Source organism: Astatotilapia calliptera, chromosome 6, assembly GCF_964374335.1.
Source record: "Astatotilapia calliptera chromosome 6, fAstCal68.1, whole genome shotgun sequence".
NCBI lineage: Eukaryota > Metazoa > Chordata > Actinopteri > Cichliformes > Cichlidae > Astatotilapia > Astatotilapia calliptera.
Genome location: NC_137427.1, coordinates 1,928,279 through 1,944,011, shown reverse-complemented (window position 1 = coordinate 1,944,011; position 15,733 = coordinate 1,928,279). Strand labels below are relative to the sequence as shown.

At 43.6% G+C, this 15,733-nt stretch overlaps 2 protein-coding genes and 1 long non-coding RNA gene across 7 annotated transcripts; 1 reads left to right on the top strand and 2 right to left on the bottom strand.

Moving 5' to 3' along the window:
• Positions 1-2,263: 2,263 nt before the first annotated feature.
• LOC145419239 (E3 ubiquitin-protein ligase TRIM21-like) lies at positions 2,264-5,494 on the bottom strand. 3 transcript variants are annotated; one of them, XM_026169643.2, is made up of 3 exons: positions 5,205-5,494; positions 4,678-4,848; positions 2,264-3,878 (listed from the first exon to the last, which is right to left on the bottom strand). In XM_026169643.2, the coding sequence occupies exons 2-3, from the start codon at positions 4,771-4,773 to the stop codon at positions 2,568-2,570; spliced, it is 1,407 nt and encodes a 468-aa protein (XP_026025428.2). In that variant the 5' UTR covers positions 4,774-4,848; positions 5,205-5,494; the 3' UTR covers positions 2,264-2,567. The 3 variants fall into 3 exon arrangements, with proteins under 3 accessions (XP_026025428.2, XP_026025430.2, XP_080158422.1); XM_026169645.2 differs by having other exon boundaries at positions 4,539-5,433; XM_080302296.1 differs by having other exon boundaries at positions 4,678-5,433.
• Positions 5,495-6,737: 1,243 nt separating this feature from the next.
• Positions 6,738-15,683, bottom strand: LOC113023555 (uncharacterized). 3 transcript variants are annotated; one of them, XR_013909400.1, is made up of 6 exons: positions 12,201-15,683; positions 11,970-12,043; positions 11,616-11,677; positions 11,413-11,528; positions 8,082-8,114; positions 6,738-7,755 (listed from the first exon to the last, which is right to left on the bottom strand). It is a non-coding gene; the product is annotated as an uncharacterized LOC113023555 (long non-coding RNA). The 3 variants fall into 3 exon arrangements; XR_013909399.1 differs by having other exon boundaries at positions 11,970-15,683; XR_013909401.1 differs by lacking the exon at positions 11,616-11,677.
• On the top strand, positions 8,662-12,528 carry LOC113023556 (uncharacterized). Its single transcript, XM_080302301.1, has 2 exons — positions 8,662-10,634; positions 11,052-12,528. The coding sequence occupies exon 1, from the start codon at positions 8,662-8,664 to the stop codon at positions 9,823-9,825; it is 1,164 nt and encodes a 387-aa protein (XP_080158427.1). The 3' UTR covers positions 9,826-10,634; positions 11,052-12,528.
• Positions 15,684-15,733: the final 50 nt, after the last annotated feature.

Genomic DNA, 15,733 nt, shown 5'->3' with positions numbered 1-15,733 from the left:
CTTTGTGTGACTCACAGCTTCATCCGACAAGTTCCAACAAAGTCAAACGTGCTTTCATTTCAGCGCCTGACAGCCCCCCGGGGGCGACGGGAATCAAAGTTTTACACACTCGCATGAATGCAGCGAGAGCCGCTCAACAACATGCTGCACAAATACACTACGAATGCACTGATTTACAGCTGCGATTAAACCTGTTTGTGGCGAACAGACTGAAAGTTTTTATGTTGGATTAAATAAAACAAAAATTCTTCTCCGTATAAGTGCTCGTGCATGCGTTTACGTGCTCGTGCACGTGCAGCGGGCCTTACAGCTGCAGTGAAGCCTCCCGACTCTTTTTACTCTCAGTGAAGCAGAGAAACGCAGCTCACAACATGATCTCCACCAGTTCACACCAGGAATTATGAGAAACTTTCACGCACTTTTCATTTTTGTGTATATGCTTGTAGGCCACTTTATTAGGTACACCTTGCTGGTACCAGGTTGGACCCTCCTTGAAAAGCCTCTTCAGTCCTTCGTGGCACAAACTCACTGAGTGCTGCAAACATTCCTCTGACACGCTGATCCATGTTGACATGATACCATCACACAGATATACATGATGTGAAGCTGTCGTTCCACCTCTGTGGACTGTGGAGGCCGTCTGAGCACAGCAAACTCATCGTGAGGTTCCAGAAACCGTCTGAGGTGCTGTGAGATGCGTGCGCCGTCCTGGAAGCAGCCAGCAGAGGATGCTACATTGTGGCCACGGTCAGGAACAACACACGAGTAGGTCGTGCTGTTAAAACGATGCTCAGGAGGTGCTGGAGGGCCCAAAGTGTTCCAGCGAAAGATCCATCCCATGAAACACCACCAACTCATGTTCTTCACACCAGATTCTGACCCGAACGTCTGAATCTCACAGAGGAGATGAAGACTCCTCCCACCAGGTGGTTTTCAAATCTCTTGTTTCTGTTGTCAGACCCAAAAGCACCGAGTGGCCGGAAACGAAATCATTCACATAAATGACTCCAGACTCGCTCTCCTCAGACACGAGTCTGAGTCGAAACCAGCAAACGTCCTGCAGTAAGTCTAATCGGCCACTAGATGGAGGAATAAACACCAGACTGGGTAAAATATTTTGGACGCCTCCTCCATGAGTTCAGCCTTTTTGACTAAATAAACAACCAGCTGTTCTGTGAACACAAGAAAAACGGGTTTGTGTGTGAAGAGAAAGTGTGGATGTCCGTGGCTGCGTCACGTTGCTATAAGGTGCTCTGTGTAAAAGCTCTAAATGTTTGCCTTTACCTGTGAGGATCCTCCCCCATTGACTAACAGAAAACCAGTTTACATTACTGGAAGTACCGGTTTCCCCGTGCAGTGATGCGAGCTGCTCTGCAGGTGTATTATCAGTGAGGGGCTCCTTCTAACTCACCTGCTTATGGAAAAGTTCCTCTTCTATCACAGGACATTTCCACTTGCTGTGACAGTCCACACTGAGGGGGAATACCTGGGAGTTTATTTCACGATGGAGGGAGAGTGTGCTGACTCTCTCTGAGTCTGACATGGAAATGCTGATGAACCTTTCAGTCGGCTCCAAACTGCAGCATCCATCAGTGACTTCATTCTAATAAGCAGATCACAGGATGCAGCACACAGCAGCCCGAGCTCTCGGCTCACAGCGATGACTTTAACAAAGACACATTTCAAACTTTGTGAACTTCCACCGCTGTAGCGTTTCAGAGCTGACAGAGATGAAAACAAGGCAGAACAGACGAGCTTTAATATGACAGGAATCAGATGTTTGGAAGGCTTCCTGTCATATTTTGGCTCATCTGCTGCAATCTTTCGATTTTACTTCTGTTGCTTGAACAAGTCTGAAACTGAATGAAACTGGAGTGAGGAATGAATTCTTCACTGACGGGAATCTTCTGCTATGATAAATGCTCGTTAATAAAGTTAAATAAAATCTCAGGTCACTGGTTCTGTCTTAGCTGAGTCAGCTGCTCTTCAAACTAGAAAGGCTGCAGGCTTCTAACACCAGCCGTGCTGATGAGGTTAAAGTGTCGTTCCCACAGCTCAGGTATTAAAAATATATGAGTTATTGGCCTCTGTTAACAAATGTGCCGTTCAGGGGAAAATGAATCTGTGGCATTTAAACCTCCCAGAGGCTAAATGCTATCAGTCAGGTGTGTGTTATTCCTGGCAGTAGCATGACCTGCGTGGGTGGAAACATGAATAATGAAATAACATCTCTAAATAAAATCAGTGACATAAACAGGAAGCGTCGGATTATTGATTTAATGTGAAGAAGAAGACAAAAAGAAGTTAGTTGGTTTGACCCAATCAGCTCTGCATTTCTAGAGTAGCTTTACATAACTCACAAATAATCTTTGCTTATCTTTCACTCGGCCAAACTGGGAGCTGCCTCCCATTCTACTTATAGAAACTCGAGGAAACACAAGTAATCCAAGTATTCTTTTACTGGAATACCAGAGGATGCACCGAGCAACAGGAGCTTCAAGTTCACAGTGTGGTGTAGGATAAGGCTGGGAAACCTGACCTTATTACTCTGGTGCTGTGGGGCCGGTCTAATCAATGGGGGTGATGATTAGCGGTGCAGAGTTTCTACCATCATCATTCAGACCGGGACTGAAGAATGGGTGGAGCTTCTGAGTGAAGGAGCAGCCAGTAAAGGAGTAGATCAGAGCTGCAGTATCCACGTCATAAAAGGAGACCCGACCCTCGTCATAGTCCACAAACACCCCCACCCCCTCAGGACCAGACCGGAGAGAGAGAGCGACATCAGGGTCAGCCTTAGCTTTGTACTCGTATCCGTCTCTCAGCCTCAGAGTCCAGAAACCGTCCCCAGGACTCAGTGTGATTTGAGCCTTCCTGTTGGTCGACTCTGTGGCCACTCCCACAGTCCACTCGGTCTTTCCTTTAACCTGAACCTCAAAGTAAAATCTGCCAGAAGAAAAACTCTGCTCTCCTAAAACATTGATGCAGTAAGAAAATCTCTCTGGGTTGTCTGGAAGCTTCTGCCTCACGTCACTATCGTGAACTTGTTTCCCATCATCAGACAGGACGAGGTAAGGATTTGCTGTGTCTGGATCAAACGTCACGTCCACTGCGTAGCTCTGGACCCACCTCAGCTCGAACCTGGTGAGCATCTTGGGTACTTTCTTCTTCATCTCCTCAGAGAGTGGCTCCTCCAGCTGAAGCACAGAGAGCAGCTCCACCTCCGTCTTCCTCTTCTTCAGCTCACGGATGTCCTGCTCCATCTTTCTGATGAAGCCTTCAGCCTGCAGCTCTGTTTGTCTCTGCTTCTCTCTGATGGTCTCCGTGAGTTTCTCGACATACTTCTTCAGAGCAGCAAAGACCCGAGCACCATCTGTCATCTCTCTGTCTGCGTCCTCTTTACCGAGCTCCACTGAGCGTTTGAGCTCCTCAATCTTCAGTCGCATCTCCTCGATCGTCTGCTGGATTTCAGCCTCCATCTTCACCAGTTTCTCTCCTTTACTCATTTCCTCCAGAGGATGATTGAATTTCACGCAGTCCCAAAGTAATGAAAGGCAGACCATGCAGACAATCGCCATCAGTTTGAAGCCTTCCCCATGGCGAACCTCCACCCGTCTACCTGGCCGTTGCTCTGAGCGTCTGAAGGCCTCGACCATCTCAGAGATCAGAGTGTTGACCTGCAGCTCGGGCTTTGGGTAGAGCATCTTCATGCAGACGGGACACTGGAACGAGACGTCAGGATCTGCGTATTTACACATGCAGGCTTTGCAGAAGTTGTGTCCACACGGCGTGCTGACCGGATCGGTGAACACATCCAGACAGATGAAGCACAGAAGCTGATCTTCAGTCAGCAAACGGGCGGCAGCAGCCATGTTTGGACACTGAGACGGGAAAGATGTCAGGAATATTAAAAAGTGTCTAAGATGTTTACACAGCTGTTTGCATGTTTGTGTTTATTTGTTACTGCTGGAAACGTCTTCATGGATCTGAGTGAACGACCAGTTTACACCTGTTATCAAACCTGTTGAAGCCGACAGGATGTTTCTGCTTAATTTCCTCTGAATGAAAACATTTAGAATAAACTGATTTAAGACTTACACTAAAAATTATTGCATAAGACTTTTAACAGCTGATTTTTACAAATATTTCTGAAACTTCATCCACACAAAGACTCATATCCAACAACCTTTCCTCGTTCTGTTGTATTGTTACTTCCCTTTAACTTGTGCTAAATGTGTGTGACAGCAGACTGCCACAGTGTTTGTGTATTATTGAGCTCATGAAGCAGTTTCAACAAGTCTTGTGAAAGCTAAGCAAACATGACAGAGTGAGCTCAGGGTGAGCGGCTGAAATATGAGCCTTCAAACAGGTTTGCTTTAAGATAAATGAGTTTACTGAGCTCTACATGATGCAATGAACTAAAATACAAAGTCTGAAATCTGCATGAAATATTCCATCAGGAAAAAATCTGTTTGAGAAGCTAAAAGATGCAAAGATCAGCTTTGTTTTCATGAATGCTTAAAGACACGAGCCGTACTCACCACAGACGCTCTGCTGTGTTGATGGGGAACTCTGACAAACTCACACTAACGTTTGTTTGAAAAGAAAAGAGAAAGCGAAGAGCCCAACAGGTGTTTGAACTGAGCGTGTGTCAGAGTAAAAGTGCTTCTGGATCACTACCTGTAACCTGTGGAGCTCCGCCTCCTGCAGTGTCAGCTGAGCAGCTCCTGTGATGTGAAAGTTAGTGTCCTGTCCTCCTCCTGCTGGAGACCTCATATCAGACTGTGTGTTGGTGCCTGGTTATGAGCTGGAAGCTTCAGCCCTCTGAAATTTGTTCCAGCCTCCAGTTTTCTAACAATAAACCACATTACTGCCATCATACATCCAACAAACCAGAGAAACAGTGAAGTAGTTACTACCAGATGAACCTCATTCATCAACTTTAGTATTTTATATCCTCCAGCACCATAAATACACAAATACATGTCATGAGCTTGTTAGCATCAGTAAGAAAGACGAGCCCAAACTCTGACACGAACAACAGCAAACAAACAGCAGCATGAACACATGCTAAAGCTACTTGGACATGGAGTCGCTATTTCACTGTGGTGGAGAGGCTTGTGTGGCTAATAATGGTTTTATTTTGAAGCAGAAAAGTGAGAAAAATATTTAATCATGTAATCAATGCAGATGAAGCTAGTTGTTACCATGAAAAGTGTGAGATTTATAAGAAGGGAACAATTTAAGCAGGTTTTGTTGTGGATTTTTTTGATGACCTGGAAGCTCCTGACCCTGCATGGAGGGTTTCACCCCAAGTCCAGCACCCTGAGGCTGTACGCTAAGTGGAAGGAAGGAGGCCGGGGACTGGTGAGTGTCAGCACCACAGTCCAGGATGAGACAACGAACATCCACGAATGCATCAGTAAGATGGCCACGACCGTCCGTGTGCTCAGTGAATACCTCAGGCAGCATAAGTCCAAGAAAGAGGAGGAAGACGAGGAACCATCATGGCAGCACAAGAACAAGCTCTGAGCACAAGATCCATAGAGGCTGGGGTCTATCACACCAGGCAAGACCCCAGGTGCCGGCTGTGTAAAGATGCCCCAGAGACAATCCAGCACATAACAGCAGGGTGCAAGATGCTAGCAGGCAAGGCATACATGGAACGCCATAACCAAGTGGCCGGCATAGTGTACAGGAACATCTGTGCCGAGTATAACCTGGAAGTCCCGAGGTCAAAATGGGAGATGCCCCCAAGGGTGGTGGAGAATGACCGAGCTAAGATCCTGTGGGACTTCCAGATACAGACGGACAAAATGGTGGTGGCTAACCAACCGGACATAGTGGTGGTAGACAAACAGAAGAAGACGGCCGTAGTGATCGATGTAGCGGTTCCCAATGACAGCAATATCAGGAAGAAGGAACACGAGAAGCTGGAGAAATACCAAGGGCTCAGAGAAGAGATGGAGAAGATGTGGAGGGTGAAGGTAACGGTGGTCCCCGTGGTAATCGGAGCACTAGGTGCGGTGACTCCCAAGCTAGGCGAGTGGCCCCAGCAGATCCCGGGAACAACATCGGAGATCTCTGTCCAGAAGAGCGCAGTCCTGGGAACAGCTATCAAATGGTTTGTGTCATGACCCATAAACTTTGGTCAAGTATTATTCACATGTATATGATAAGTTTATGCCACCTGTTGATTTGCACTGCTTGTAGTGAGATTTAATAATTAGGACTGATGTGTAACTTCATGTTATGGCCGACTGTGACAAAGCAAAGCTGGCCCACCTGAAGATGGTGCCCGGCCCGACCCCTGACCTGCATCTGTTGTTTTTGTCTGGATGACGAGGGGAAGTTACCCATCAGCAGCTGCAGGAGGTATGGAGGGTCAGAGGTGACATCGGGGCTCTAGACTCGGGCTTTTCTCAGCTTGCTTTGCTTTGTGTTGTAATGTTTCAGTGTTCATGTGATTCTGTTTATTCTGTTTCAATAACTCTGCTGTTTCCAGAGGATCTTTTTGAGTGATTTGATTGTAATTGGATCTAAAAAGCTGGATCTCCACACCGCTGGCTGGAGGAGGTTATCGTGTTGGCTTTCAAATTTGGGAGCCGACAGTTTGTATGACAGAGTTTCTGTGGAGTGACCCATGAATAGGAAACCTGCAGCATCTTTACCTCAGACTTCATATTCAATCATAGAAACAGAAAATACAACATCGAGCTTTGAAAGAAGGACAGACCAGATCCAAGCTGTGACATGTTTTAATGCAGCTTATTAAGCTTTAATCAGAGACAGTATCAGAGGCTATAATGGATTACACTCTACACACACTGTTTGTGTTTCAGTTCACACAATCAGAGGCGCCGACAGTATCGTGGACCAGAATGACCAGAGTGCACGATGCAGCTGTGATTTCAGGAGCACATGTTAATCTTGCTGTGACGAACACACACATTTAAAGTTAGACATGGATGGATCTTCCTCTCTGCATGTTACTCTTCTTCTTGGTCTTATTCTCTTTCTCCCCTTGGTTGCTAAACATTTGAAATACATTTAAGTGCAACAGCACCATTGGTATTGCAGATAAGACACTTCATTTCATCCATATTTTGCTGCCTGTAGCATCGGAATATATGCTTTAGACCATTTGACCTTTTATCTTCCTCCTTTGTCCCTTCTTCTGCGATTGCGTCCCCAAGCCTCTCAAGTGATCCACGCAGTTCATTCACACGATTATTATTATTATCATCAGGTCTAAATACATCTGAAAACACAACAACATAATTCTTCCAGTTCCTTATCGCTGGTATTTTACTGAGAATATTCCGATCGTTGCCTGGGTCGGTACATGTTTCACCACATGGGGAGGCACGGACGTAGAAAACCATCAGATCATCTTTGGAGTTTTTCCTAATTTTGTCGTTTTCTTTGAAATAGTCCAGGGTTCGGGACTCAGCATGAGCAGCCTGAGCAAACAGGATTTCATTTTCACAATTAAATTTTTTTATATCAGCCCATGTGTTTATCTTTCCACGGCATCCTTTCAAAACATCAGGCCACTGTACAGGAGCATTAGGACACTGATATTGAACATTAGGCCATCTCAGCACTGTGGCTGCCATCACTCTGTTACCTATGTATACGTCACAGTTTAGAATCTTCGTCCTCACAGCTTCACCATCATCATCAGTGACTTTGTTCATATCAAACTTGTCTTTATTGCGTGGGACGCTCACGGCCACACTGAACATGGGAAACTGTCTGTCAAGTAAACAGAATATTCACCTGTAAAACGTTTTCTTTCTAATGTGCAGATTCAAGTATCCAGAGTGTTAAACCAGACAAAGTGAGTTCAGTCTCATTTTGCTGAGGAAACCAGTCTATTTCTTTTTTTGGATTTTTTTAAGCCCTGAAATTGAGAACAACTTAAACATCCAGTTACAAATAACAGTGAGTATGTAATGCTGCATTTGTTCTTTCAGTCTCTGCTTCTACATGTAGCTCTAATGATCTCTGTTTCTGCCACGTTACTATAAAGCACACTGTAAGTACTGTGTTTCAGATTAAAGTAAACCTTTGTTACTGACCTGTTGTCGTCTGCACCGTAGCTAGGTGTGTACCTGCCAAAAGACACACACACAGGTTCTGATGTTGATTTCACTTGGAAAGATTTACATGAAACCACAACAATGTTGGTTTGTTTCCCTGAGAGTTTGGACAGAGTTAAACAGAGGCTGATCTGTGTTACAGTCCAGTGTGATGAGATATTCGATTTGTGTACTCAGGTTTTGAAACGTGTTGGAGTGCATTATTGTTGTTGTTGTTTAACTGGGACGCAGTATGTTAGTCGTCACCACAAGGGGGCACAGTTCCACTGTGAATGAACGTATGCTGTGACATCACACCACTGATCAAGTAAGCGATCCGCAAAACATGTCGCACGCAGGTTGTGGGATGATTTCTTTTGTGTTTATGGCTTTCCCAAGAGGATTCATTCGGATCAGGGATCAAACTTTGAGAGCAGACTGTTGAAGGACCTAATGGTTAATTAATTAATGGTCGGGCATTGTACAGCTACAAGCATTTCACCCCCATGTCATACTGTGTATGGTTGTGTGTGTGTGACAAATAAAATTAGAATTTGAATTTGAATTTGACCTCTTAGAGATGGCAGGTGTGCAGAAATCGCATACTACGCCATATCATCCTATGGGCAATGGGGTCACTGAACGGTTCAACAGGACACTTGGGAATATGCTGAGGACTCTCCCTTCTACAGCCAAGGCTAGGTGGCCTCAGATGTTACGCACTCTCACGTTCTGCTACAATTGCACAGTGCATGAGACGACTGGTTTGGCCCCCTTTTATGTCATGTTTGGGCGAGTCCCACGGCTCCCTGTTGACATGATGTTCCAACATGTGCTGCAAAATGATGATGTGATCAGCCACCATGAGTTTGTCTCACGGTTGCGGAAAGACCTGTTTGATGCCTCACAGATTGCCCAGAACCACGCTTTTCACGAGCAAGCGCGCCATGCCAGACTCTACAACCGCAAAGTCAAAGGCTCACCTCTGGCTGTAGGTGATAGAGTGTTGTTGGCCAATCGTGGTGAAAGGGGAAAAAGAAAGTTAGCCGACAAGTGGGATCCCACGCCTTATGATGTTGTGTCAGTTAGGTCTGGGCTCAATGTGTACAGGATAAGAGAGAGCCACACAGGCAAGGAAAGAGTTGTACACAGGAACCTCCTTCTCCCTGTTAACTTCCTGGGCTTAGGTGTGGAAGGGAGTCTGGCCTCCCGTGCTGACTTGGACGGAGGGAACCCGAACAGTGGAGATGACCAAGGGTCTGTGAGGTCAACACAGATGGATCATCATGACAGGACACTGGACTGGCTGCTGAAAACGCCAGAGATACAGGGTCTCGCTAATGATGAGCCGGTGGAAGTTGAAGGTTCCCTCTGCGATGTGGACCCCAGCAGTGGCTCTATCGCAGCGGAGGACCCACCCCCTGAAGTTAATGCTGAAGTGTTTGAAAACTCCATTAGTGAATTCCCCTTGCTTGCTCCCGTGAGCAGTGATGCTGCTCTCCGTCAAGGCTCTGAACCTGTTGCCGTGGCTCCTGTAGTTCCCATGGCTGATGTTGACTTAGATCTTGCTATTTGCACACAGCCTCAGAGTATTCAGGCGGGCATGGATGGGTTAGCTATCACTAGGTATGGGAGAAGTGTTAGGCCTCCCAAGAGACTGATTTGTGAGATGGCAGCGCAGAAAGTTGAGGAAACTTCTTCTGTTTCAGGGTCAGTTTTTGCATTTCTGACTAGTATGTTTTAGCTCTGAGGGAATTGACTTGGTTTCATGTATCTTTCGACTTATTTTTTTGTGTGGTCCAGGATGTGATTTGGAGTATTATTTCGGGTGCTCTTATATGTGATGTTAAGGAGGTGTAGATGGCATCTTCTCTAGTCTGTTGAAGGTATTGGGCTTGGTACCACCCAATGTCTCGACACTTTTATATAAAAGGATTCTGTATCGACAATGATTAATATTAGTGTATCGATTTTACCCCGAAGCACCTGCTGTTCATAGTTCTTTTGTTTCTGGCCCTTGATACTCCCTTGAACTGGTTTGGAGTTTAACAGAATTTAAGGGGGGTGTATGTAACGATGTAAAAGAATGGATATGGTTTTGTTGTTGTTAAATTCCTGTTAAACTTGGGATTGCAACCATGGGTTTATTTTGGAACTTTTATTTTGAAAATCCGCAGCGGTAGTCTGCTACTGGTAAACGGGCTACCCCCTAAGCCTATCGTTAGTAGCAATGAAGCTTTCGCTGTGGTAAGTTCCTCTCCGTCCGCTCTCACAGAGCATGAGTTTAAAACATATTTGAAAATCCTCATTGAAGCTAATATGACAGTGCACTAATTGCATGAACTGCCCATACGGCAGTATTTGAGTAGATTTCAGGTTTATGACCGTGTTTTGCAGTTAATAGATTAGACGGTAGGAAAAATGGACACGTGGAGCTAGCGGCTAACAGCTAGAGGAGGCTGTCGTGTCTAATAATTTTGAAACTTCTCTCAATAGTTTGGGCGGAATCCTGTTGCTGAAACCCATGGTTATTCATGTCCCATGTTATTGCAGGTACTTTGAAACATGTATATGGTTGAGCTGCAGGCTAATTCTGTTTAAGACATATTGCTTATTAAGTTTGCCCAGTAGATGGCAGCATTGTTCCATTTACTATTGTACGTAAAAGGGAATTTTGGCTTTGGTTTATTTATATTTACATGAATGTGCATTTAAGTGAATTAATTTTTCTTTTGTTATCTAAACCACAACGCAGTAATGTTTCTATTTTATTTTCCGTGATAAGTATTGTTGCCATTTTATTTTTCAATCAATATTTGTTTTTATTTATTTGGGAAAACTAAGAGTTCCACTATACGATCATAAGCCTATAGTTAGTAGCAATGAAGCTTTCGCTGTGTTTGGGCGGAATCCTGTTGCTGAAACCCATGGTTATTCATGTCCCATGTTATTGCAGAGACCCGCAAAAAGGGGAATAAATCACGCCTGAGCTCTACCCACTTCGAGTCCAGAGAGTTTTATTTACACAGCGCTGGAAAGAGAAGCTGACCAGGGGTTACACAGGTAACGCATGACCGGACAGGAGGACTTTCTAACAGGATGTATTGTGTATGGATGTGTTTCCAGAGAAGTAAACAATATTTTCCCTTTGAGTTGACACTGCACTGCTCAACACAGTGTGATACAGCTTTTAATAGCATATTAGCCACATGTTACTCTGTATTCATTTTCACACCTTGCTACAGTTTGTTTGTTAAAAACAGCTGCTGTAAACATCATCATCATCATCATGTTCAGTTTTTCTTCTGTATTTCACAGAACGTTCACTCACCTGTTCAGAATGTCTTGTACAATTGGTGCGAGCTGGTGTGGGTCAATAACAGTCTCACCGTTTGTAACGGTCATCAAAACAAGGACGGCTACAGAAACCCAGTAAGGAGCAGCCATCTGAGTGGGTTTAACAAGGATGGAAAAATTAGATGAGTGAATATATAACAGTGTCCAAATATCTGCAGACTATTCTCCAAAACTCACCATAATTAACCAGATTAACAGCTCTGCTCTTTCAGGAGATGTTTGTCTAAAAATTCAAGTGTCTGTAACAAAAAACATTTCACAGTCTGCAGGATGTCAGGACTAAATGAGAGTTTTAGGCTCAGTTTCACAGACATGAGTTTGGTCTTAGTCTGAACATTTTTTCAGTGCAGATTTTCACTGAACTTTTATTTTCTCCTGGAATGACACTGAAAAAAATCTGTCTGCCTGTTTTCTACTTTATCTGTCTTTAAAGAGAGACAAATTTACTCATCACTTGAACGTAGTGAAAAATATTCTGTGTGGTTTACTCTAAGTTGCAATCAATATTGTGCCAGTTTAAACCTTTGTTACCTGCAGTGGTGGAGAAAGGTCTGAGGGATGCTGAAGGCTCTGTTCAGGACGAGATGCTGCTGCAGTGGATGCAGCTACACGGAGAAGACACCTTTATAGAGGGCAGGCTGATGATGGCCAAACCCTCTGAATGGCTTCATGCCCTTATTTGAACATGTCTTTAAGCCATGGGTGTAAGAGGAGGAAGAGCTGCTTCAATCTATATCAGTAAATATTGACAGAGGTGTTTACCTGGATTTAGCTCTAGTGACAGCGTTTAATCTTCATGAAACCATCCATTGCACCCTCATGCTGTGTGACTGAGGATATTTGTGGGAAGAGAATGTAGCAAGAAAAATTACATTTTATCATTGCCATAGGCCCACTACCATACATTTGAGTAGAGAGTAGTCACTAGTAGCTATTCTTTGCGTCTGTATCTTGCATTTGATATGAAGATTGTCTGCTTATAATATTAAAGTAATAAGTTCATCTAAAATGACAAGTTAACCTAAAATGCAAGTCTTTGGTCTTAGTATTTTCTATAATCTCCTTGAATTAAAGTCTAAATTGAAGTCTACACATCACATCTTTATTGTGTGTGAAAACATGTTGTAAAACTACACCACATAAACTACACAGGTAGTGAGCGCAGTCACAAACAAAACAAGTGAGAGAAGTAAAAAGCTGAGTATAATGTGAGCCGGTGCCTCTATAATTAAGCAAACGGGAACAACTTCTACAAAAGAACAAGTTAAAAAAACCCAATGAAAACAGTAAACTAGTTAAAGCCACTGTACAAATCTAAGCAACGGCACGATGGGAAAGCAGCTGTGTTCCTGAGGTCACCAACCGAGGCCTAAAGTCCAGATCAGACGGCATTTTCTGTTTCATGTATGAGGTGCTGTCTTGTCAAATCAGCCCCACTCTGTCCCTGGTTTCCTGTGCAGTCTCTGTTCTACACCATCCAAAGGTGGAAAATGCTAAAAAAAATATATCAGAAAGAGTAATGTGCCCAAAATGGCACTCAGTCCTGCATGGGGGACGTTTTGTGTGTAAACTCAGTTGTTCTAAATCCTCTTTATATTTCCAACAAACTACCAGAATTATGGTATTTGAAGCTGGTTTATTTTGCAGCTGCCACAAAAATTTTAACTCATCATCGTGACTCACATATTGACTATAGATATTTGACCATAAGGCAGAAACAACAGATTTTTTCAGAAGTAGTTTGAAATTGAAGTGTTACTTTTAAAAACTTAAGAACTGCACTAAAGCTATACACTATTACTTAGTAATTGATAATTACATATATTGATTAATATGAGGTAATTAAACATGTTTTTTTTTCCAGGTGTCTTAAAAAGCTCCGACTCAGTTTACATAGTAAAACTGATATATATACACATGTAGTTTAGCAAATCTTCCCAGTTTCTCAGCGACTACAGATGAGTAACACTAACAAGTAAGTGTGTAACACTACATGTGTAAACGCAGCTTCTAAATGTTTAGAAAAGCTGTTTATGAGAGATGACATCAGCTGACATTAAAGAGAGACCGACCCGTCTAAAGACTCACTCAGTGATGTCAGAGATAAAGCTGTGCTGAGTTTGCTGCTGTTAGCCTGTTACAGTTTGAATCTGATGATGAGACTGAGCAAGCTTTGCACATCCAGAATGGAGCAGTCGACACCAGATTTTTGATTTTCCAAAACGTCCCAAAAACGTTCTCTGACAGAGTTTATCATTGAGGGAGACTGTGTTTGAGAATGTCAGGGGAAATGTAAGAACTGTGAGGAGGTGCATCGAGGACACTGCAGCAAACCTGCAACGTTGAAAAACAAAGTGGAAAATCCACAGCCACAGAGAAACACACACCAGGACCAAACCACAGAAGCAAAAAGGCAGATTTTGTAAAAACTGTTTAAAATTTTTCTGTTTTGCAGCACTTTTGCTGACAAAGACACCCACGGGACCTGGCACACTCCTCCAAAGTAAGTAATAGGTCAATCATTAAATGACAGTATTAGACATTCAGCTACTGCTGAAAGTAGTTTAGTTGACAGAGTTCGTCTTAACTTTCTGAAGAGATCAAGCTGTTGTTTCTAGAACTCCTACAAATTAAGATTTACAGACATTACTTAGCATGTGTTAAAATAATGCCAACACTGTTTTACACACTGAAGGAAGGCAGCGTTCGTCCAGGTGTTCTGAAACAGCAAAATAGCAGTTCTGTCTTAGTGTTGGTTTCCATTACCTTGACTGGCCTGCATTACTTTTGTAATAAGGGATTACTTTGCCAGTTACTTATTTATCTGAGCCGCCACTGCCACCTGCTGGCAAAACTCAATGTCACAACAACAAAAATCTACGACCACATTAAAACAACTCCGGTTTCTTTCCTCTAATCAAACTCCTGCTAAAGAACAAACACAGTGAAAGAACCTGGAAGTGCAAAAACCCCTCAGACCAGTATCGTAACATGTTTCAGTCCAGGTTAGAGATCACTGTGGTCAGTGAAATCACAGAACAGCACCGTAGATATCAGAGCCTCTGGTTTTATGGTCCAGAGAACAAAGTCATCGTTCACTGTGAAAATGGAAAGTGGGTGGAAAAACCATGAGAAAGGTTCCAGCTGGATTTAAAGACTGGGTTGCTCACCATTAGTTCATTAGTCACCATCAGTGACAGCAGTCCATCAGTAAAAACCAGTCATCACAAAAATTTAATCTGACAACTGCGAGTGAGTAATACAAAGGAAGTCCACTCCTTAAAGGAATTTGATGTTACAGTTATTCTCCTTCAGTTAGTCCACTTTATCAGCGATTAATTGTTGTTGCCATCAGGGGGCACCCTGTGAACAGGTCTTTCTTTATAAATGCTTACTTGACAAGGACCAGAGGCGACTCTAGGATCAGAGCTTTGGTGGCGCTGAGCACCCAGAGAGCTGCCCAGCCAGGCAAAATAAACTTTACACGTCACGATGAGACTTCCTCCCCGTCTCTGTCAGTCCCTGCATCCTTAAATGTCTCCAGTTGTCCAGAGTTCCCTGTGACTGTCTCCTTGGTGCATTTAAACCCCTGTTCCTCCCTGTCCTCATCGTCTGTTGTCTTCATCTATGTTATCGTTTTTAGTAGTGTGTCACAAAAACAGCAAATATTGTCAAAAAAGTAAGAAATCTTTGGGGCTAAAATCGCCCCTGACAAGGACACAGTGAAATGTCCTTTTCCTGCCTTCTGGGAAAAAGGGGTAAAACATCATTTATTGAACAGAGTAGCCGGATCCCCTTTTTCGTTAATTCAATTTAATGCAATTCAATTCGTTTTTGTTTTTTTCCTTTTGCCTGTCCCATTTGGTTCTTTAGCCGTCAGAATTGTTGTCTGAAGACCAACAAGGAGACCCAATGGATTTATTTTGCCAAATGGATCATCATGGCATTGCCGTATTGGTCCATTTGATCAACCTTTGTTTTTATTATTTATTATATTTTCAGTTGTTACAGACGGGACAGACATGACTGAGGGAAAGGAAAGGGAGAGAGAAAGATGAAGGAAAAGAAAAACAGAAGGGACGAGGGACAGTGAGAAAGGGGAAAAAAAATCTCCTGGATCACCTGTTGAGAGAAAAACAAAAGAAAACAAGCAAAACAAAAAACCAGAGCAACATACTAAACACAACACCATCACGTTATTAAGTCTACGAACAGTGAACACCTGTGTGCACCTAGGCCCCCTGGTACATACCTGAGCGCCCAGCCCCGGACACCAAGAACCACCAACGCACCGA

What these genes read in the sequence shown, in the direction of transcription:
- LOC145419239 (XM_026169643.2), bottom strand. Translation starts at nt 4,773, where the DNA reads ATGAGGTCTCCAGCAGGAGGAGGACAGGACACTAACTTTCACATCACA. An exon ending in CGGAGCTCCACAGGTTACAG is followed by an intron (nt 3,879 to 4,677) that starts GTAGTGATCCAG and finishes TTCCCGTCTCAG; the next exon opens with TGTCCAAACATGGCTGCTGC.
- LOC113023556 (XM_080302301.1), top strand. Translation starts at nt 8,662, where the DNA reads ATGGCAGGTGTGCAGAAATCGCATACTACGCCATATCATCCTATGGGC.